This window comes from Euprymna scolopes, chromosome 15 (genome assembly GCF_053919585.1).
Source record: "Euprymna scolopes isolate OS-2025 chromosome 15, ASM5391958v1, whole genome shotgun sequence".
Lineage (NCBI taxonomy): Eukaryota > Metazoa > Mollusca > Cephalopoda > Sepiida > Sepiolidae > Euprymna > Euprymna scolopes.
In genome coordinates, this window is record NC_136496.1 from 38,450,128 (window position 1) to 38,473,670 (window position 23,543).

General features: G+C 31.7%; 1 protein-coding gene across 6 annotated transcripts in view; it reads left to right on the forward strand.

The window, feature by feature from the left end:
- Positions 1-23,543, forward strand: part of LOC145293786 (sorting nexin-14-like) — a 1,078,299-nt gene that overhangs the window by 928,936 nt on the left and 125,820 nt on the right. For all 6 annotated transcript variants that reach the window (XM_080140331.1, XM_080140332.1, XM_080140333.1 and 3 more), the window contains one exon: positions 17,949-18,019. In XM_080140331.1, coding sequence (XP_079996457.1) covers positions 17,949-18,019 — 71 coding nt within the window. The remainder of the gene's footprint in view (positions 1-17,948; positions 18,020-23,543) is intronic.

Sequence of the window (23,543 nt, forward strand, 5' to 3'; positions counted from 1 at the left end):
AACAAAGAAAAAAGGTTTTTATTTATCTAAGACTTTGCTGTTTTTTTGTATTATCATCATTAATTTTATATTAGATTTTTGTTAAAGATTTCTTCAGTTTAAGGTAAATTAGGCTTATTGAAGAAAAGTACAGAATAGTGTATTACAGAAAAATTGCTCGTCCTTCATCATAGATTCCTTTACACATAATGTCTAGAAGTTCACAAAATAGAGTAGATAGCCATCACATTACATGACCAGTAAAATAGTCTACATTGGATTACATTGCCAACCCTTATTTGGGGTTTTTGAACCACTATCTTCATCATGAGTGTCATTATGAATTACTTAGGGCTTCTATCTAGTCATGGCTGACGGAATGAGAGCATGTTATCCCTATGAAGTAAATAAAAGGTTCTGTTCGAAATTCCATCCAGATTCCCGAGTTCATCAAGTTACATTTGAATAAGGTCAGAGATTACATCGACCAAAATGTTCTGAAAATGATACTCAAGATAAGAACAGTAGTCCAAAGAATCTAAATATTACGAATAACCAATTCTCATTTCCAAAATTCAGAAACGTTGCCAACCTTCCAGGCCTGAAAAGAAAAGAACATAAATGATTCCCCCCTTCTGATTATTGTGGGTGATCATTAATCGTTTTGTAATATAGTTTGCTATAGTAGCTTTTTATAAAGTTTCCTACACATTCAGTATCAAGAGTAGATACTGTTTACCTGCTTTCGGTACATCATTTTTTTATCATAAGTTTTATATTAGTAAACCTAATTTCTAGCATGGTTGATTAGGCTAATTAAAAGTGTGGCTCGCTGGCATCAAGACTTCTCCATAGTCAAGTGTACCATCTGAAAGATCTTTAAGTTTGTATAATTTGTTGTTGACAGCACTTAGTTATTCCTTAACATATCAGTGTAATTCACGCTCAAAATTCTCATCTGCCAAATAGGTTTTGAAGTAATGCCACTTATTATCCTTCTGGGAATTATCTGAACGAGTTTAATAAGGAGTAATTGATTTCATTTTCAGAGCTCAATTCTTATGCATATTACTCAAGTTTACTCACCTTGTTCTGCTGGCCTTGATTAAATTTAAGTGTTGACCAATGGCTAATGCCTTTTTTGAGAAAATAAGTATAGATGAGAATGTTTTTTTGTTTTTTTTTTAATATAGATGAGAATGTTTTTGTTTTTTTTAAATTGTCATCTATATTAAAAATAACAAAAAACATTGTCATCTATAGATGACAATGTTTTTTGTTATTTTTAATATAGATGACAATTTTTTTTTTTTTTTTTTTTGGCAAAGAGGTCACACGTGTATTTTGACATGCTTGCTAGCATTAACGAAAAATGTACAGTTTTAATCATCATATTTGGCTTAATGTATTGGGCGGTTTTAAGAAATTGATGTTCAAATTAATCTATCTCTGGCCAGATCTGTATTTATCCCTCTTTTGCTGTTAAGTCCATTTTGATAACTCCCTCTTGAGTTTTTCTTGGTTTTCCGCAGTGAAATGAAGATGCTACCTTAACTACTGATCCAAAGACCCATTGTTTCACCGTAGTGATCCCATAACAATCTTTTGTTTTGCATACATTTCTTTATACTGCTCAGGTTTAATCTTCCTCTAAGCCTGTCTTTGTATAGCACAATCACATTGACACACCGGTTCTCACCAGATCACCGAAGTTAAGCAACGTTGAGCCTGGCAGTACCAAATGGGTGAACATTTTGGGAAAGCTAGGTGCTGTATGTATCTTCTGGGAAGGATGGGCATAGAGCCAGCACCCTCACTCCGAAAAAAGAACTCCTCACTACAAAAGCATCTACAAAGTTGTGGATGGCTTGTGCCAGGGGTTCAAACCTATGGTGGTGGTAATCCTGCCTTTAAGACTCACATTACACATCCATTATATCACTCCCCTATCAGTGCTCTCCATGTAACGCAAAACCAGTTTTCATTTACATACATTATGACACTGCGTACACTTGCCTAATAGATTTTTTCTCCTGGTCAGCAATGGTAATGCTCTGCTGGTTAATAATGACAGAATTCCCTACACTTACTCGATCCATTTCTGACTCTTGCCATCATACTAGTATCTGCACCATGAGAGAATTTCCAATTACATTGTTGTAGCATTTCTTCAAATAAAACAAAATTGACATTATCTTCATTGCTATACGACTATTTCCAAAAAATATTCTAAGGATCACTAACGCATTTTGGCATTTTGAAGAGTGTAAAATAATTAGTAAATTACAATTACTCCCAGGTTTACTCTGTGAATGGAAGTACCTGTCATGTTCCCACCTATTTTATATAGAATCTGTTCTGGCCATAACATAATGATGGTGAGGATCCAATATTGGAACTCTGAAGTTACTCCTTAGTTAGCATTACTCCTAGGTCTATTCTTTCCACTGTCGGCAGGGTCAGGAATTTTCCGATTGCAACCCCATGCCAAGAGGTAACCAATCACCTCGAAAATTGGGCCACCTGTTGGCCATGGTTAGCAACTCACGATGTCATAGGACAGGATTTAGGTGGATGAGCTATTCTTCTAGTTCATAATGACATAATCTTCCTTGAAATTTCACAAATATTATTCTTCCTAATAAAACTAGCCTGGGCGCCCAGTATAGCCCGGGTGTTTGGAGGTGTGTGTTGAGCAAACAACAAAAAAGTGGTTGTAGGCTCAAACCCATACTGTGAAGGAGGAAAAGAACGTAAAAAAATTTAAAAAAAAACGTGTCGTCTTTGCTGTTGCGCTCATCGCCAAACCAGAAGTGACGAATGTTTAAATTAAGGCTAGTCAATCGAAAAGAGGGGATGATTTTCGAAAATATCTGCGAAAAAAACGACCCCTCCCTGTAGAAATGTGCCCAGTTGAGAATGAAGGAATTAATGTATTTAGCTAATTTTTCGATATTTGTTGTCCGAAGGGTTGGCCTTCAAAACGATACCAATCTCGTGAAAATCCGTCGCTTCTGTCGAAAGTTTTAGGCCGGCATACATACATACATACATACATACATACATACATACATACATACATTTGCACAGACAAGTGAGATTTATATTATAGATGATAGAATCTAGATAAAGATAGATACAAGAATGCGATGACTGAGGGTAAATCACGTTGAAAAAAAAAAGACATAAATGCCAAAGAGTAATGTTTTGAAACAAATAATGTTTTTCTTGGAGTGATGTTTTCAGAGAGTAATGCATTGTTGTCTCTGTAGAATTCCCTTCTAGGTGTGATGTTTCCTCTTTCACTGTGAAACTTCCCGAGAGCACTGTATTCTAGTTGTCTAAAAGCAACGTGTTCTATGAATATATTTGTAACTTTATACCAAACAATACAATCTTGATGCTATAAGTCTGAATCTGGCATTAAATAATCTGATATGGATTGATTAACACTAAAACAAAACGACCAAACCAAACACCAGGAATAAATATTTGAAGATATAAAATTTGAAGCAAAAAAAAAAAAATCCATAGTTACTGTATTCCGCATTAAATAACCCCAAATTTTATAGAACAAAAACAGCATTACTGGAAGGATAGTTGCTATTAACGAAAGAAAACGACGCACCTGACTCTACAGTCACTACTCTTACTATAACTGCTATGAAAAAGCCACATCGTTGTCTATACAGAAACAACAGATGACAAGATTCTCCTGTCTATATCACATATGGATGAGTCAGATTATTTTTAAAAAGAACCTCAGCTTACTAGAGATTGTTCTGATTTGTTAAACAAATGTAGAAACTCATAAAAGAGAAAAATAAAGTAATAAAACAATTTTCATTTAGATTTTTTCATTTATTAATGTTAAAACTGGGTTGTGCGTTTTGTCTTTGAGTTGTACAAAGAGGCATGAATAAACCTTGTTTACATCAAACTCTTGAGAAGTTTACATATTGCATTTTAAGGCTATATTTCATGCTCTGCAAATTAATCTGCTTCCAGTATCAAAGTATATTGCTCCTTTGTATACATACCTACCATATGATAAAAGCCAGAAAATTTTCTTGTATGGTGGAGGAGCAGTACATGTTGTAATATGTATGTGTGTGATTGTTTGTCTATGCAATGGGGTTGTTTTGGGGTTTAGATCAAGAATGGCCATGAGCCAACCTTTGGTGCATACCAGAGATAATAAAATAAAATGTATTGGTGCATATCCAAAGCACAAAATGCAAGGGAAGTTATGGCTGAAAGAATATTTGGCCAAGATGAATTTTAATTCAAAACAAATTATTTTCACAGAGTTTACTGCTCGTCATTACATCTCCTCTTCGTAGGTATCGTCAAACTTTTTAACCCTTTTTAACCTTCCACAAATAATAAAATGAAAAACTTGTATATGTAAAACTGCCACTAAGTACAGAATATATGGTGTATTTATAGAAGTACAGAATAGTGTATTGCAGAAAAAATGCTCGCCCTTCGCCGTAGATTCCTTTACACACAATGTCTAGAAGTTCACAAAAGAGGGTAGATAGCCATCACATGTGAATATGAAATTACTTTTTAGGTATTAATACTTCTTGAATACAGCAAATAATTATAAATGCAAATTAAAAATTGTCATTACAATCCATCTTGCATCTATCTGGAATATTTTTTTACAATGCTATCGTGTCCATATTATAATCTTTCTTTCTCTCTCCTTCTCTCTGTTATATATATATATATATATATATATATATATATATATATATATATATATAAACACAAAATGATCATTAGAAAATTTGAAGCAATATAAACCCGGTATAATAAAGTAAGTGAATTTTATTATTTTTAACAATGCTTACGTAAAAAGAAAACACCAATAAAAATATGTATGAAAATTCACGCAAACAAATACACGTAACAGTAGTTCTTTAAGTTGAAATCTTTTTTCTTCTAATCCAGATTATTCATTTTAATTTCTCTTGTTATACTATTACTCATATATATATATATATATATATATATATATATATATATATATATATATATATATATATATATATATATATTTATTTGTTTACTATAATACTTAAATACCTACAGACACTAGTGTTTCATCCTTTCGGGAATCTTCAGTGCAGGATGTCACGATTAACACCAGTCGATCTCCAACTAAATGTATGAACACCCTTATAAAATAAACGAATCATTCTATATATACCAACATATAGTTTTTGTGACTCGATTTTCCACCCTTATTGTTTCATATATATATATATATATATATATATATATATATATAATTAAAATATTGTATAACTGTTAAATATCTTTGTATTTCCATACTTGAATGGAGCCAATTTTGTGTAATTTATTTACATTCAAAGTGAAAAAATTGATTTCATGAGACATGGAATAATTTATAGTAAAGATAAATGGACAGTTGTATCATATGAATCATGTCAAATCTCAGCTCAGTTATGGGATGGATTTCCATCGGTTTTGTTAACATCACCCACACTATTACTTGTTGTAAAGAGGGAAATATAATTTAGGATCCTCATAACATTTGAATTTAATGGATTATCAAAATATATAGACGAGTCCGTTACCAATTATATATGCACGAAAAAAACAATTAAGATGTATTTTTTTAATTTTATTATTATATCATTTTTTTTTTATGTTCAGTTTGTAAGTATGAGAATGTGTATGCAGCTATGTTATTTCCAGCATTTAGTAGTTTTTTCATTTGTATGTAATTTCAAAGTTCGCTATGTTCTTTAGTATTCCGTTGTGTGCATGCTCTGGTGTTGATTGCAAACTTCCTTTTTTGTCTTTTTTTAGTAAGCTGCCTTTTTATCTAAGCTTTCAGCCCCCCCCTCCCCTGAATAACCCGAGATTCAGATTGGTTAATTAACGTGAGATTACATTTTAATCGTGAATAAGTCATGTGACATGGTTTTTGCTGAGAATGGTGATAAGTATCTCCGATTTTCACTTTTTCTGTGTTGCTTTTTTAGAAAAGGAAAAGAAAAGGAAAGACTGGAGATAACCGCATGCAAAAGACATGCCAGTAATCTTATGTCTTTTTATTGATCGTGTTAATTATGCTATGTACATATATCATAGACTAGACTATTACAGACTAGCGGGCTATTTGGCGTTTCCCAGGACAAAAGTGTAACTTATTTCTATTAAAACTACTGTCTTCTCTTTCTCTCTCCTCCGGTTTTCCCTCTTTCTCTTTTTCTCTACCCAGCCCATGCTTCTCTCTGGATATACACACGCACATAGATGACTCATATTTCTAAATTCCGACACGAGAAAATTAATTTCACAATTAAAAATCAGTTACTTTCCTATAGTTATTACATAATCTGTTAGGAAAATCGACCTTCACCCCCTCCACATACATACACCTGGCGAAATCTGCGTCAGTTTATGGTAAAAGAATTAATAATTTTTCTAACCAAATCGTGGCCATCTGTCTTGCATTGTCAAGTTTGGTAAAGAGAAACTTTTTTGTGCCTTTTTTTTCTGCATATATAATTGTGACTTAGCATGAAAGTGTCCACACATCATGTGGAATCAAGCTGTTGGAAGCAGGGAAGAAAGAATCAAGATGGCAGCGCCCACAACTTTTATAACTATGTGGTCTCGCAAAGTGACGCAAAATCTTATGGCACATGTACAAAATCTCATCATTCGACTGCATAAAAGGAGGTCGTAGGGAGTATGCAGACAAGCAAGAATCCTTAGAGATGGTTCGAGAATCCTTGAGGACGGTTGTATGAGAAGCCATGGAAACTATTGTTGCCTTTGACTGAGCCAATTTGCTGCTTTGCTTTTTTTATTACTTTTTTCTGTTACATTCTCTTACATCACCCTCACTTTTTTTCTTTATCTTTTCTTTTCCGCAATTATTCTCTCTAATTTTACTTAATTAATACCTTCCCTTCATGTTTTGTTTCTTATTTTGAAACCATGCTGTTGTGTTTTTGTTTCTAGACTTAATAGTTTTGTTCTAACGAAAAGAAAGTAAAGTCTTTAGTAGATGAAAACGAAGTTATTTTTTTTTTTTTTCAAAATATTATTTTTCTCTTCCAAACAAAGGGAAGTAAGTTTGTATTAGACTAGTACAGATTTACTTTCCTGTAATAAAAGTTGGCTAAACAAAAATAAATCCAAGCTATATTTTCTAGGATAAATTCGAATTGCATTTCATTTCTCTTAACAACGTTCACTAAAATACAAAGGCTATTTGAAGTAATATACTAATTTTGAAGTATAGGAAGTATTGGATATAAAAGTGGAGAACCCAACTGACTTAATTTTATATATTATGCAATGTTGTTTATGAATTACGTTTTTTATCTACTCGCACATTTGAATATACATTTTATTAAAATGGCATATAAATTATAGAAAGTCTATTTCATATAAAACTTTTTGCATTTTTATTTATATTATAGAAATACTGTAGACATTGGGAAATAAGATTTCACAAATAAATGAATAAACTCATTGTTGTGGTTGGAGTGTCTTTCAATTTACTCAGACGAAATGAAACATGTTATTAGAAAGTTTGAATACATAAGATGTAAAAAAAATGACAGAATCTTGCTGATTTTGACATCAAGCATCTCAATCATTGGAAATGAAAGGAAAAGGAATCTTGTGATTGTATAATCAAAGAACAATTGACAGAAAGAAAGAGGTGAATTATGTTGATGTGCAAGTAATCAGAGTTAATATAGGAGGAATCTCTAGGTTGCTTTGCTAACAATAAAATCATTAAAAGTCCTTTATTTTAAAACTATCATCGTTATTGGCAGTCCAGTTATGTGAAACCATTGTGGAAGCATAAGGCCCCAAGGAGAAATCTTTCAAGTCTGTACTAAATCAATTTTATTCCTAAGACATTATTTTGAATTCTCCCTCCATGTGCCTAACCTCAGACAGAAATTCTCTACAAGAGTTTCTCATCTGTAAAACGAATTACCACCAAACTGCTTTATTGCTGATTACAATGCCAACAAATTCTTGTTACAGACTGCCCCATAAGCAATCAAATGCAGTTCATAACATTAAGAAATGATAGTACTATCATAGTGTTCTTCATCTTTCGGCTGCCAATCATTCCCATTTGATTAACCCTTTTTAACTTTGATCTGGTGACTTCAGTAGTAAACAAATTAAATTGAAGTTAATTAATGTACATTAAGAGGTTCATATAAAAATGGTACTACTTTTTTAAGATGATTTCCAGCGATGTCCTCAACTAGTTCGCCACATATCTAGCATTATATGGTCTGATTCAAAGCAGTTTTGTGCAGCTTTATTCTGTAGTAAGCCTTTATAGTGAACTAACGGGGGTGGCCGACATTGCCCGGATGTTTGAACTAGTGTGTTGAGCAAAAAAAAAAAAGTGGTAGTAGGCAGGCAGGCAGGCAAGCTCGCATTCGAACAGTGAAGGAGGAAAAGAATGTGGAAAAAAAAAAAGATAGGTGGGATCAGACTCGAAAACGTAGGGTAATTAGTCTTCCTTGCTAACCATTAGGCCAAAGAGGATAGTGAATTCAATGAGTTGGTAATTAAGTCAAGAATCAAAGGAGTCCCCACACATGCACAGAAATAAACATTGCTTTTAAACATGGCCTGGAGCCAGTTATGCTTCCTGCTTTCTGCCTTAGTATTTATTTATTTTCCCACAAAAGCAAATTATAAAAGAGGTCGTTTTTAATGTGGGGGAAAATCAGCCCCCCCTCCAAAAAAGGGACACTCTGGCAGTATCTAAATAAATAGTAATTGTTTTAGTATGAAGGGTTTCCCCTATATTGACCAAGGACCAATTACAGAACAGATACCACCCAGCTCGAAGGCCAGGTCTAGAGTTCTAAGCCATGTTTAGCTCCAGAACAGTTTCCAGTGGTTAAGTGTTCTACACAAGTCCTGGAGGTGACTGGTTCTCTGAGTTCCCGTGTTGACACAAAGAAAACATATGCAAAGTTGCTACAGAAAGGTTTTATATTTACGGAGCAATTCTGATTTCTGATTGGTTGGTAGCAGAATGTGAATTAATTTGATTCGTCAGTTTCTAGCAACATCGTTTATAAATAGAATCTTCCGACCGTGCAGGATCATACCCCATTAGAGTTCAAAAATATTGCCCCCCCCCTCTATTTTTTATAATGGGGAAGTCCTCTTGGTTCATTTTGCTAAAAAATAAATATATATTCAATTATACATAATAAAATTAGAAATCATTTGGATCTTAATCATTTGCTTGCATTCGGTTAGTTTCACTTTATATGAAAAAGACAAACAAATGCACGAAACGAGGGAATTTTTAAAATTCGATCAAAAAAGATAGAGACAATATCCGTTTGTGAATCTGACATATTACGATCTAGGAAGAATGCAAAAACTCCCGGAATCTAACTGACGCGAGAACCCCAACACAAAAAACCTTTTGTGGACATACACAAATGCTCACACCCAATTCGCTCTTCACATAATAGATGAGCATTCATGCATTACAAAACGCTTTACCTTTCACAAGCTAACCATGTTAGTGTGCATGGGTATAATTATAACATGCTTAACCTCAAGAAAACAGAACATTCTCTATCATTTTATGTGTAGCTGTAGTTCATGTGACCATCATCGACTTGAGGATACTTCAGCAGAAAGAACCTAGCAGCAGCAGGGGAGATTATCCTGTATGACAACTGGAGAACCGTAAAACATTTATAGTAATACCGCACATAAATGTAATCAACCATATAACAATTCAAATGATAATTCCAGAATCAAAAGAGCCCGAGTTGCTGGAAAAATTGTTGCATCATTCTACTATTCCAGAAAGTGCCAGACTCATAGCAAGAACTCGTCTTGCTAAGAATATGGAAAGTGATTTTTCCTTCTACTAGCACCTAACGGAATTTTCATAGATAAAGCTTTTTTGCAATTAATCCTGAGCTAAAGCAAGGTTTGCAAGCTTAGATTTTTGTCTGCACTTAACACAGGTTTCGTTTCAATAAAGGTCAGTTTTACAGAGATTATTATTCATGTCACATCATCGACCTTATCCTTAGTTGTTTCCCAGCGACTTCTAATGTAAAAGTAACTTTGTCAGTAGTGTCGTCATTGGTTCTCAACATCTGAGCTGCCACTTTATCATCTTGTTTTTGATTAGTTCAGTGCAGTAGCACCCTCGGATGTTGTCATTGTAGATGTGGTTGAGTAGTGTAATTCTCAACATCCAGTGGATCAATTTTGTTTTGATAACAGCAAATCTTCTTCTGCCTTGGTGTACTCTAACCATTATGTGTGTGTGTATATATATATATATATATATATATATATATATAAAATAAAGATTAAACCAATATTTTTTCAATAGTACTGAAATTGGAAGAACCTTATAAATATTTATTACGTAAACATTTTAGGCAGTTGCTGATTTTGTCATCACAGAAAATGTCAGTGTTAGTGCACTGTTTGAGCCAGCTTGCATTGATGCATCGAGTGACTAACCTAAAATGCTGCCTTCACAGTTGAAGATCCCATCTGTTGATTTATATGATGCTTTATTCACCTATATCTGATTAAATACTTTGTATTCTTGAAGTTTAACCAAAGACCAAACTGTGCCAGCCTCTCCTTCCAAAAACTGGACATGTCGCAGATTGAATTTTCTCTTTGAGGTATGCAGAATATCATCCATGCACAAGAGTATCTACGATATGGGATGGTGCAGGTTCTTACTGACGACACCAATAAAAAAAAAACAAAGAGCAGCAAGGAGAACCTTAGTGTATTGTAACCATAATATATAAATTGAACAAGTTCAGATATATTTATAAAATGTACATAAAACCAATAGTTTTTTTAAGTGCTATCTACTAGTAAAGCTTTATAAATATTTATTATAAAAATATTATTGCAGTTGCACTTAGTTTGGAAGCAAATTTTGGAAAGCCGTCCAACACATGCCAGCATGTTATTGAATGTTAACTCGAAATGATGATGATTATGATGCTGTTTAAGAATTAAATAATCCAAAGCATCTAAGTGTATAATTCTTCTTTCGTAATTACAGCTTCCATCTCAATTCCTATGCGGCAATGTCTCGTATGTATGAATTCATTATGATTTGCATTTGATATCTCTGAAATATAAAACTCATTCGATAAAGAAAATGAATTGTTTACTGGCAGTGGATAAGTTTCTTGAATTTCTTTGTAAATGTAGTTTCAGTCTGATGTTTTTGAAGATACTTTGTAAATTCGAAATGAATGACCTTGAATTTGATTCTGGAATGACAAGCAAAAAAAAAAAAAAAAAAAAAAAAAGAAATAATCGTTGAAGGGGAAAAAACTGAACGATCTTTTGGATTACTGTCTCCACCATGAATGAGATTCATGACATAGCGTTAAAAATAAAATAAACAAATTAACGCCACTGTCATGTAATGCATCAAAGTTATATCAGAGCATTCGGAAGAATTCCATCATCATCTCTCTCTCTTTCTCTCTCTCTCTCTCTCTCTCTCTCTCTCTCTCTCTATATATATATATATATATATATATATATATATATATATATATATATATATATATATATATATATATTGTCTACACAAGCCTTGAGAATTTGATTAAAAAAATACTAAAATGAAATAATGCAGTTTAAATTCCTAGCGATACTAAGTTCAATATATCACAGACTTAGCACTTGTATAAGCCGATTTATCACTAGAAAATCTACAATTACAAAAGGAGATTCAATTATATAAAAGTGAAAAAAATTAAAAAAATCCTAACTTGAATTGTTAAATAGAAAACGAGGATCATCAACTGTTTACCATGTAACTAGTTCAGAGATGCATAAGCAGAACAGCTTTTAAAGTCATGGCTCTGCAGTGAAAAATACCATTTCCTTAATTACAAAATGTACACATAAACCAGTGACTATTTTACTAAAACCTTTTACTATAACATTCGACTGAACTTAATGGTTAACCGTCGGTATAGGCACCTACATACCCTCCCAGAAATTTCAATAAAAACCGAACAATGTCGGTAAAACACCTCTGAATGTTCTACCGACATTGTACACAGAAACCACTACTTCTGTTGCTTTCAATGTAAAAGATGTTTTAAAGCTAAAATTGCCTTTAGGACAGTCAACAATCACTGCAGAAGAAAATGCAAGAGATATATATACTTGATTTATCAAGTCCAAGTAGAAGAACAGAGGTTTGGTTCCCATGAGTTTTGGCAAATAACAAACAAGATCCTGAACAGGTATTCTATACCAACCATCATCAATGGGCCTGAAGTGATTTCACCAGAATCTGACAAAGTAAAACTCTTTACCAAGAACTTTGCATCAAACTCAACCCTGTGCGCTTAGTGAAACCTACCCCTGAATTTCCTCCAAACACTAAAAAAAAAAAAAATGAGCGATATCCTCATTTTGTCCATGATGTTGCCAAACTTATCAAAAACTTTGATTCCAGCAAAGCAACTGGACTGACAATATTCCTATCATAGTGCTCAAAAAGCTGTAATGGGAACTAACTAGAACAGCAAAAATAGCATAATCTCACCTGTCGAAAGAATGCTAGGCATACGTTTTTCATTAACTTGTAGCCATTTGGCAAAGTTTAATCGATTCTGCAGGTCATCTATATTAAATTTTTTATAGACTTGTAATTTATGGGGACGTAACGCTGTTTCATGACGCATTAAATTATACACAAATGATTCAGGAATGTCAATTTTGAGATGACATGAATTTATGTTGATTCTTGTTTGTCGTGAGTCGCTTCCATTGAATGCAATTCTTCCAAGTTTTTCTGTATTGTCTAACATATAATTCGTTTAAAACTTTCCAAATTAATTTTGTAAAAGTTTATAGAGTGTCTCCTTTTTCGCAAAGCGATGTTTTTTTTTGTTTTGTTTTTCTTGCAATTACAAATTTATTAAATTAGAATTCTCTCACAAGAATAATCGCATTTTACCGAGTAAATTTACAAATCCATGTTAATGTCAACAAAGCAACAGAAATAAGGAAAATAAATGATTTGTATCTTATAAAAGAGCTTTTATTTTTTGTGATTCATTTAAAAAATAAAATAAAATCGTAGCCTCCCTATTGGTAAACCTTATGAAGTAAAATGGTCGCCCACAGACAAAGACGGTACTAAACTGAGGTGTAGAGTAGGGCGCCACACCTTTCTTAGGATTACTTCATTTACACTTGATCTTAAGCGCCAATTTGTATAACTGAACTAAAGATTGACCCCAGGCTATTAACGAACATTCTTTCCATTATGCTAAATGGTTTCATGGACAAATTTGTGCATCTCTCTACATAAAGTTGTACTTGCTCTTTGTTTGTTTATTCAAGAACTTCTCATGTTCTTGAGATAGACCCTCAGTACCATATACATTGTGAAACTATTTTATCAAAAGTAATATATATATATATATATATATATATATATAGAGATATATATATATATATATATATATATGAAGTGTTTCAATAAGTTTCCAGGCTTTTTTTTGTCCAGGCATTTAAAATTGTCATAAACTCTTGCAAATTAAGTATGTTATTGTTATACATCTTATGAGATTTCTATGAATTCAGGTTTAAATGAACAGCTACATCAGGAATTAGAATACATCCTACTAAAGCCTGATTGTCACAGCTAGTAAATTTTCAAAAATGCAATCTGGACGTGAGGACACTTTAGAAGAACGATATGCAATAAAATTCTGATTTAAACTTGGAAAAAATGCCACAGAAACGTATAGAATGCTTCAGACTGCTTTTGAACCATCTTGCATGAATCAGGCATCAGTTTTTGGGTGGCATAAGCGATTTAAGGAAGGCAGAGAGCCTGCGAGGGATGATGAGAGGTGTGGAAGGAGTAAGGAATTCAGAACATCAGAGATGATTGGCCAAATAAAGAATTTCAGAGATAAGGACTGTCGTGTGTCTATAGAGACAATAAATGCACTGTTTGATGTCAGTGAGGGAACTGTACTAACAAATATTTGTGAGGAACTGAAGATGTAGAAGATTTGTGCAAAGTTTCTCCCAAGGGTGCAATTCACAACTGCATCTTTGTTGCAGACTATTTAAGCGCATCAAAACAGTTTGTCACCCTAAGTATATTGTCCTGGCCTTGTTCCCTGTGACTTTTGGTTATTCCCTAAGCTCAAGGAAAACCTTAGAGGCTGTCGTTATGAGACAATTGAAGAGGCTGTGGTGAGGGTTATTGAAACGCTTACACAAAAGAATTTCCATGAGGCCTTTCAGAAGTTGTTGGAATGGTAGAGATTACTTTGAAGAGGAATAGCGTTTCATGTGTGTACTATCAATAAAATACTCATACGAAAAAAGTCTGGAAACTTATGAAAGGCACCTCGTGTGTGTGTGTATATATATATATATATAATGATGACGAGAATAATGGAAGTAGTATTTCGACGAGATAAAGAGATAAAAAGGAACAAGCGAAGTCACACATCTATCAACCTTTCGTTTTTATTGTAGGACTTTTTCAAGAAGTCTTACAATAAAGAAGAAACGTTCTTAAGAAGAAGTCTTAAAATAAAGACGAAACGTTGATGGATGTGTGACTTGGTTTGTTCCTTCTCTCTCTCTCTCTCTCATATATATATATATATATATATATATATATATGTGTGTGTGTCTAATTCTATACACGTGTATGTTAGATATGGTAGCAATTAATGCTGCCAAGACTAAGTTTTGTCCTCTAACAATCATACAGTTTATTTTGGTATGCGATTTTCTGTTGCTTATCCAGATTATAAATTGCAAGCTCCTTGTTCTGCTTACATTAGTATTTGTTGGCTTTACAGATGTGATCATACAATGTTTCGTTGCTATTGATGTTTTTTTCTTATTTGTAATGTCAGCTAAAGATTATTTTGTATATATATTATTCAGATAAAGATTATTTTTATATTATATTTTATATAATATATTTATATATTATTTTTTATTCTTTATGTATATTTTCTGTTTGTTACTCATATTATTGCAAGGAAGGATTATTTGAGGGGAAATATCGTTTTACTTCATTTTCTTTCCAAAATTGTCCTTACTCATTTACTTTTAATTTATCGGTTAAAGAACAAATGTTAAAAATTCTATTAAAAATTCTATTAAAAATTTTGAAAATAGTAAATAAAAAATAATCACAACTCTAATATTGCAATATTGAGTTATAACGTGAACCTCTGTTCTCAATAAAAAAAAATAATATATATATATATATATATATATATATATATATATATATATATATATATATATATATATATATACTGTCTGTCTTGTGATGCTTTTAAAAAATTGCTGGATATTTTCAACTTTAAATTTCTAAAATAAAGCCAAATCACAAAAATAAATTCTGTCATAGATGTCATTTATTTTGTTTATCATAAATAACATCTATGACAGAAATAAACTTTCTTTCTTTTTATTTGTTTTCAACAAATCATGTATTCGTTTTCTTTTTCAAAAACCTAAGTTTTATCTTATGCTGTCGCCCTGTAAGACTTTCCCATTTTTACTTGATTAATATTGAGGTTGATTTATATAACTACTGAAACAGTTGGGAATAATTTGTGTGATTGAAATAGGATTTAAACTTAGGAAAAACATTGCACTTTACATCGAAGACTATATGATATATATTATTATATATGGTATTATATGATATATGTTATTGTATATGTTATTATATGATATATGTTATTATATGATATATGTTATTATATGATATATGTTATTGTATATGATATATGTTATTGTATATAATATATGTTATTGTATGATATATGTTATTGTATATAATATATGTTATTGTATATAATATATGTTATTGTATATATGTTATTATATGATATTATATTATATATATTATTATATATGTTTACTAGCAGGCCGCCCGGCGTTGCCTGGTCGTAAAATACGGTCGTAATATGATATGTTGATTAATACAGATTTTGTATTTATTATTATATTATATTAGACCTAGTATATAGTAATAATTTAAAAAGTTTAAAAAAAAATGACTCCTGCATCACCACCGAGAATCCAAACCAAAATGTTTAGCTTATAATTTACTTTAGAGGGACAGGTTCACAACGTCTTTTAGATCTATTCCCTTACTAATATATATATATATATATATATAAGTTTAATGCCCATCTAGCTATTGTGTTTCTACTTTAGAAATATCTCTCATACAAAAACACTGCTCTCCTATTCACACAATCTCACAGACTATAGATGTCATGTCTCTCACTAAATCTTTAAAGGTTTATAAATAAAAACGAACTTTCAATATTGTACTCAATTCTGGTTATATAAAATTCGCCTAGCTATGCATATGAGATGACCCTCAAAATATTTAAAATAAAACTTTATATTATCAGTTGCCGTTTGACATCAATCATGTTACCATAACTAAGCTGTGGAAACATCGTGTTCATATCTTTATTAAACACAATAGATTTCAGAGTTTATTATGGTATCTATTTGGTTGATGTATCATGTAGAATTTCTGATTTATTGTAGTTTTCATTAATTTTACTATCACAAGTTAATTTCTCATTGTTCATTAATCATTTGCATAATGTTATACAATCTTCAATCAGTGTTATTAACTTGTATATGACCTGCAACCATATCACACTCTGTTTAAATACCACCTTTAACATCTGTCACAAAATCAGCTAGAGGTGCCACCTAACACTGACACCAGGGACTTAATAATTTACATCTCTTTAGGGCGGATGGAGTTAAGCAGATGCTACTTTGATTAAAATAAACATACACTTGTTGTAAGAAAAAATATTTTGTTAGATTTTTTTGCAATAAATATGATCGACAGCGATGATAAATTTTATCAGTAAATATGGGGGAAATGGCTTATCACAATATTTAGTGATGCTGAAGAAAAGATGTTTTCCTAAATTCATTTGCGATTGCCATATCCAGAAATACATCTTTTTATAAAAATGATTTTCTTGAAACATCTAAAAATTCTATCAACTATATATATATATATATATATATATATATATATATATATATATATAGTACTGTTATCTTGTTTGTCTCCATACATAGTAGATGATGTGACAAAATTATGATCTCACTGAAGGATGATGCCATCTATCAAACAAAATCGTGGCTGTCTGTCTAAACCTCTATATTTGTATGCACACAGTAATACTTTATTATTGAAATAATTTAAGCATAAATTCATATATCATTAGAGTGAAACATGAAAGGAACACACACACACATATATATATATATATATATATATATATATATATATATATATGTGTGTGTGTGTATATAAATATATAAACACATAGTTAATTAAGAATCCAATTAAAAAAAGAAAAACCGAAAATTATTTGTTCATCAACGTTTTCTCTCTATTATTCAAAGACTTTCTCGAGATGATTCATTTAAAAAATAGATAGAAATTAAAATTTGGAAGTGGAAAACTGTTTTTATTCTTTTGTTTTGAAAACAAGAAAAGATAAATGTTAGCATTCAAAATGTGGTGCATCTATGAATTGAAATGTTTTTTTATAAAAAAAATCATGTTGTAAATGCTTGAATTTTTGAGGTTGATGCATTTGCTAAGTCTAGCCACATTGATGTGCCATGATATGGCGAAATTGCAGTTTTTGTATAACATACATATGTTACATTTATTCAATTCCTTAAATGATAGCAGTTTAGCTGTATGCATTTGACTAGTAATAGGCAAGTGTTTTCATATATAATTTGGAATACTGAATACATAAAACCGTCTATACAGAAAAAGCATTTCTAATCATCTATAATACCATATGCATTTCTCACAGGTGTTTTTGTCTCTTTTTCTTTTTTAGAGAGGTCAGCACATCGATCCATTCTTGCAGTCTTTCTTACAGTCAACAGAACCTCCCAAACCGCGGCCAATGTAAGTATGATGCCGATAGTTATTGACAATTCTCTCCATTGCAGAAATATAGAACAAGTTATTTTGAAGATCAAATATCTTAACTTTTGTGATGCATTTATGTTTTTTTTTTCATTTATTTACTTTTTATGTATTTATTTATTTATTTTTTTCATTTGTTTACTTTTTATGCATTTATGTTTTTTTTTTTTCATTTATTTACTTTTTATGTATTTAATTTTTTGGGGGGATGGAGAGCACAGAAAAAAACTTTCGGGTCGGAAAAATTCTTGCATGTAGCACATATCACAAATTGAAAAGACTAGGGTCGTCCACTTTGCCAAGAAAGCTGACAGTTATACTCCTTGTTGTCACTGATGAAGCAGTTTTACTGTATGATGCATGCTAAGGCATAGAAGAAAAAATTAGAAGAACGCTATACACTGGTGCTCAGGATGGCTTGTAACATATCTTCGAAGAGTCACACCAACAACTATACAGAATTCTACCACTAGTGTTAATGAAAGTGAAATGGAAGGATGTTACTAGCAGTCCATTGTATGCAGCATCATGATGAGAAAACCAGCAAACTTGTTCTTTCAATGCCTTGCTAATCCCAATCAAGATAAAAGAAAAGAGTCACATTCGTTGACAACCTACTACAGGACACAGGATTGGAGAACATACAGGAACTTCAAACATCCAAGATTGAGATTGCTGAATGAGCTGTGTGGATTCTGTGGTGAAGCTCTTTGAAAGACGGCGATAATGATGATTTAATTTTTTTTTACATAGCTTCTTTATTATATTGTATAGAAATCTAATAGCTGTGTGATATGCAGACCGTAAGGATTTTGCCATGAAATGTTGACAAATAATGAAAATTAAGTTAACAAAACAATAAAATCTATAAAACACAACTGTTACTGAAAGTACCAATTGAAATTAATAAACAGAAGTTGTAGCATTGCATGGGGATTTCTTTGGTCCCCACTCTAGTACCCATAATCTTTTCATTGGGAGAAAATAGCTGTATTTTATTAATGAAATGTAAGTAGACAGTTCTATGGATAATGACGTTCCTTAGCAGTAGTCATAGTTGCAACGATGTTTTTTTTTTCTTCTTTTTCTTATCTTTGTTGCTGGTAAAATAGAAATAATTATAAAGAACAACAACTAATTCCAGTAATTAATCTGGGATTTTATTTACTTTTTACAACACGTATATTTAGATGAACTGCATCTTCCAACTGTATAAATGATTTGATTCACTTTTTACAACACGTATATTTAGATGAACTGCATCTTCCAACTGTATAAATGATGGCAGCCTCCAAATCAGATGATCGATTACTTTCATGTGGAACACCAAAAAAGCATGAATCAATTTTACTTCTGTCATATCAAGCTCTTACTATAGTTCAATTCCTGTACATTTAACTCTAACTCTACATCAGTCTAACCCTATAACTCTTTAACTCTACATCAGTGCATGTATATAACTCTTTAACTCGACATCAATGCATGTATATAACTCTTTAACTCTACATCAGTGCATCTATATACTATATATGAGCTGCTGTAAGTGCCCAAATAATACGAAAATTTCAAAAACGTAATTCTTGGTCATTCTTGTTAAATTTTTCTTGAAGTTCAACAAGGACAACAAGGAGTATAACTTTAAAAATCCACTTCTCTTTCTGCTCCTCGTAAAGTCAGTTCTCTCTATTTCTCTAAGCACATTCTCACACTTGATGCTATTCTTTGTCTCTAAGAATCTACTATAAAACCATTTCTTGACTACTATTGTCATATTTGGGATGGTTAATCTTTGTCCATTTGATGTGTTTTGATTAGGTGCAAAACCGTATCTATAATTTGATTAGCACTACCCTGTCTTCTTCTTTGTTCCACTTGCTTGACGCTTTGGTCCAGTGGTTTCCATCAATTCGTTTTGATACATCATTGTAATACAGTTTCTTATTCCAGTATCTTCTCTTCAAGATCTGCTAGCTTATAGAACTCTCTTCCTAATTGAGTGTTTTCCTCTCACCTATATCCTTGGTCTTTTCAAAACTAGTCAATAGGCATCTTGTCTTTTGATAATCATCTTTCATCTTATATTAAGTTGCTTCATTTCTTTTCTGAAGCAATTTCCATTTTAATATATATGTGTATGTGTTAGTGATGGGACGATTCCAATATTTTTCTCGATTCTGATACAATTACCAATTCCATACTAAATTCCCAATTCCGATTCAATTACCGATTCTGATTCTTTATAAATCTCTAAATATCTGACTATAGAATTGTTATATTCCCCGATTTTTGTAAAATAACAAAACAAAAGCACGTTAAATGTACAGATATTTTCGTAAACATAAAATTCCACTTGTGGAGGATGATCTATCGATCTTAACTTGACTGATATTTTAAAATCAATAAATATTTATTATTTTATAATTATTACCAACAATGAAAGATTTTGTTTTAAACAAAATCAAATAAAAACAGACAAAAGAATCGTTTTGGCATTGGAAAATAGGAACCAATTTTTTTAATTCCGATTTCAGTACCCCCAATTTTGTCGATTTTTCCCATTCCCGATTCTGATTAATCGTCCCAACATGTGTGTATAAGATAATGTACAATTGTCATTGAAATTAAGAGTGTACAAGTCATGATGTGCATGTCTATGGAGAAAGGTCATCATGTGTGGTGTTGAAGCATTTAGAAAAGCAAAGCAACAATTTGTTCCATGCGTCAACAATTTTGAGTGTGAGAAAGTGCTTCTGAAAGTCATGGGATCTGCACATTGTTATACACATTCTAATCAAAATGATGAGCATAGTTGTTGTTGGCATTTTTCATGGCAAGTGCTCGTCTGTGCTCCAATCTATGGTTCCTCATCGCCAAACTTTCACGAAAAACACTTATCTAGCTGTAACCACTATCAATGGTTTTCCCCACTCTTTATCTTTGCCCAAACCTAAACGTGGATTCCATGAACAAAGTTTCTGTCTTCCGTTTACCTGTCTCCTAGCTGACTACAATTTGGTCCAACATAAACAAATTCTCGATGAGCCGTCCCTTAAGTAATCCAATTTACCAACTGTCTACTACTAACGATTACTACGATATTGTCCCATTGACTTCTGTACACTCATTAACCCTTATCCTCGAGTGGCATCCAGGCCTTGATAAGTGGTGACTCCTATATAAAAGAAAAAAAAAAGATTCAACATATAAAGTCAGATTTTAGAATTTAGACCCAAATAGCATCGCATATACTACATTTTATTCCTCTACCCATTTGATCTTCTTTTTTTTTTTTTCTACCATGTTTATTATAATGTCAAAGAGTTTATGGTTTTAGTTTAACCAAAAAATCTGCTTATGAATATTATTATGTTGGCAACAATACATTTAAATAATGAATCAAAAAGGGGAGGTAATTCTTTGCAACTTAAAATATTACTTATTGCCCTTATCAAAGAAAGCGTCACTCACCAATGAGTTAACTTTTGATGGTCTTGTAAATTTAGCCCCTCCTTATTTTATCCTCTATTTTTCGCATTTGAACTAATGTTACCAGATCTGGTTGTCTGAAGGTACTTGCTTTCTGACTTAAAATGCACCAAACATTGATCCTATTGTTTTTTCCCCTTTCTCTTTGCAAAACTCAGTAGTCATGTTCTGCAAAGTCTAAAAAAAGATTTAAAAAATTTTCTTTTATAAAACAACTAAATCAAACACCATGAATAAATATTTGAATATATAAAGAACTTGAAGCATAAATCCTTTTGGCATTAAGTAATCTAAAAAGGGTTAATATGCTGTAAAATACACCAAATCTAACATTCAATGAGCGATGTTTTTGATAAAGAGAGACAAATTTCTGTTTACTAGTTGAACTATTATTTTGGGTGTGTGGTAAGTGGAGATTTTCAATCCTCTCATAATATTCTTCATCATTCAACTAATAATCTGTCCAACTTATTAATTATCCTTAAATGGCTTTTGATTTTTATAAGTGTTGACTCATTAGTTAAAAAAAAGGTTACTGCTTGTAGTTAATATTTTTGTGTTGTTAGACATTGCAGTTTCAGTGAATCTGAGTTCAGGGGAAAATACATTTGGCATCATATATTCTTCTCTTCCTAATTTGAAGTAAAACCAGACAAAACAAACCAATCGTTTCAAATGTGTATTGTGTTTCAACATCGAATACTCTAGAATGCTTTCATGGGTTATTAAACATATAAACCAAACTAATTCAGGGTTCATTCATGTTTGTAACGTTGGATGCCAGATAATTAAATTTGATTAACGAAACTTTATTGTTATTTTATGGGGAATGTCTTCAACCGAATTTGCACGATTCACTAAAGGCAAAGGCAAAATACAGCAATTCGAAATGGTGATTTCGAGCTTGAGGGAAATGACAGATTTACTTAAAACAAACTTAATTACATAACAGGAATGGAAATAAATAGGAAAATATGATGGAAAACACTCTTCACTTTACTGTATTAGTTGGATCTCAATCATGTTCTGTAAAGAAAAGCAACAACTTTCTTCTACAACACAACCAAATCAAACACAATGAATAAAGATTTAAAGATATAAAAAAAAACTTTTACCAAAATGATTACATTCGGCATTAAATAACCTGAAAATGGTTGGCATGCTGTAAAGCAAATCACCCAAACTAAATACCATGAATAAATATTTAAAGCTATAAAAAACTTGAAATATAAAATTTTTACCAAAATGTGCAGATTTAGCATTGAATAACCTGAAACTGGTTGATATGATGTAAAACAATAAAACCCAGCCAAAAACCATGAATAAATACTTGAAGGATAAAATTTTTCACCAAAATGACCGAATTCGACATTTAATAATTCAAAAGAGGTTGACATGCCATAAAATGAAACAACCAAACAACAATCTAGTAGTTGCTATTATTAAAACTTGGTTTTGCCATATCACTGAATAATACTCCAAATTTAATATCAATTTAAATATTTTCCACACATAAATTTGGATATGAAGTGTAGTGTGATAATCAAAACTAACAAAGTCGTATAAAGTAACAAAAGCGTATTAGTAAAAGTATGTTACAGAAGTACATGTCATTATTCTGGAGCTGTAACTGCCACAAAACGTTATCCAATAACTTGTTAGATGCAATTATAATTGTAGTTTCTACCTATTTCCTGAAATAGGTATATTCACTTACCCTATAAAAATATGTTAAAATGAAAATATTTGCAAGACACATACAATTGTTCTTTCACTCATAAATAATTTTTTTATGTGTTTGGTGTCACTGATTTCTATCTATAATTGGAAATACTGATATAGTGATATCCTTCTTGCTGTTCAGGATTGTGCCAACTTTACCTCAAACACTACTGCCATTGAGATAACTGGTCCAAACAACGTTCCAGTAATTATTCATAAGAATCTATTCAGTTGTTGTTTAAAGGATAAATGTTGACCATCTTTTTAAAGCCATTCACAGATAAATCTATTTTTA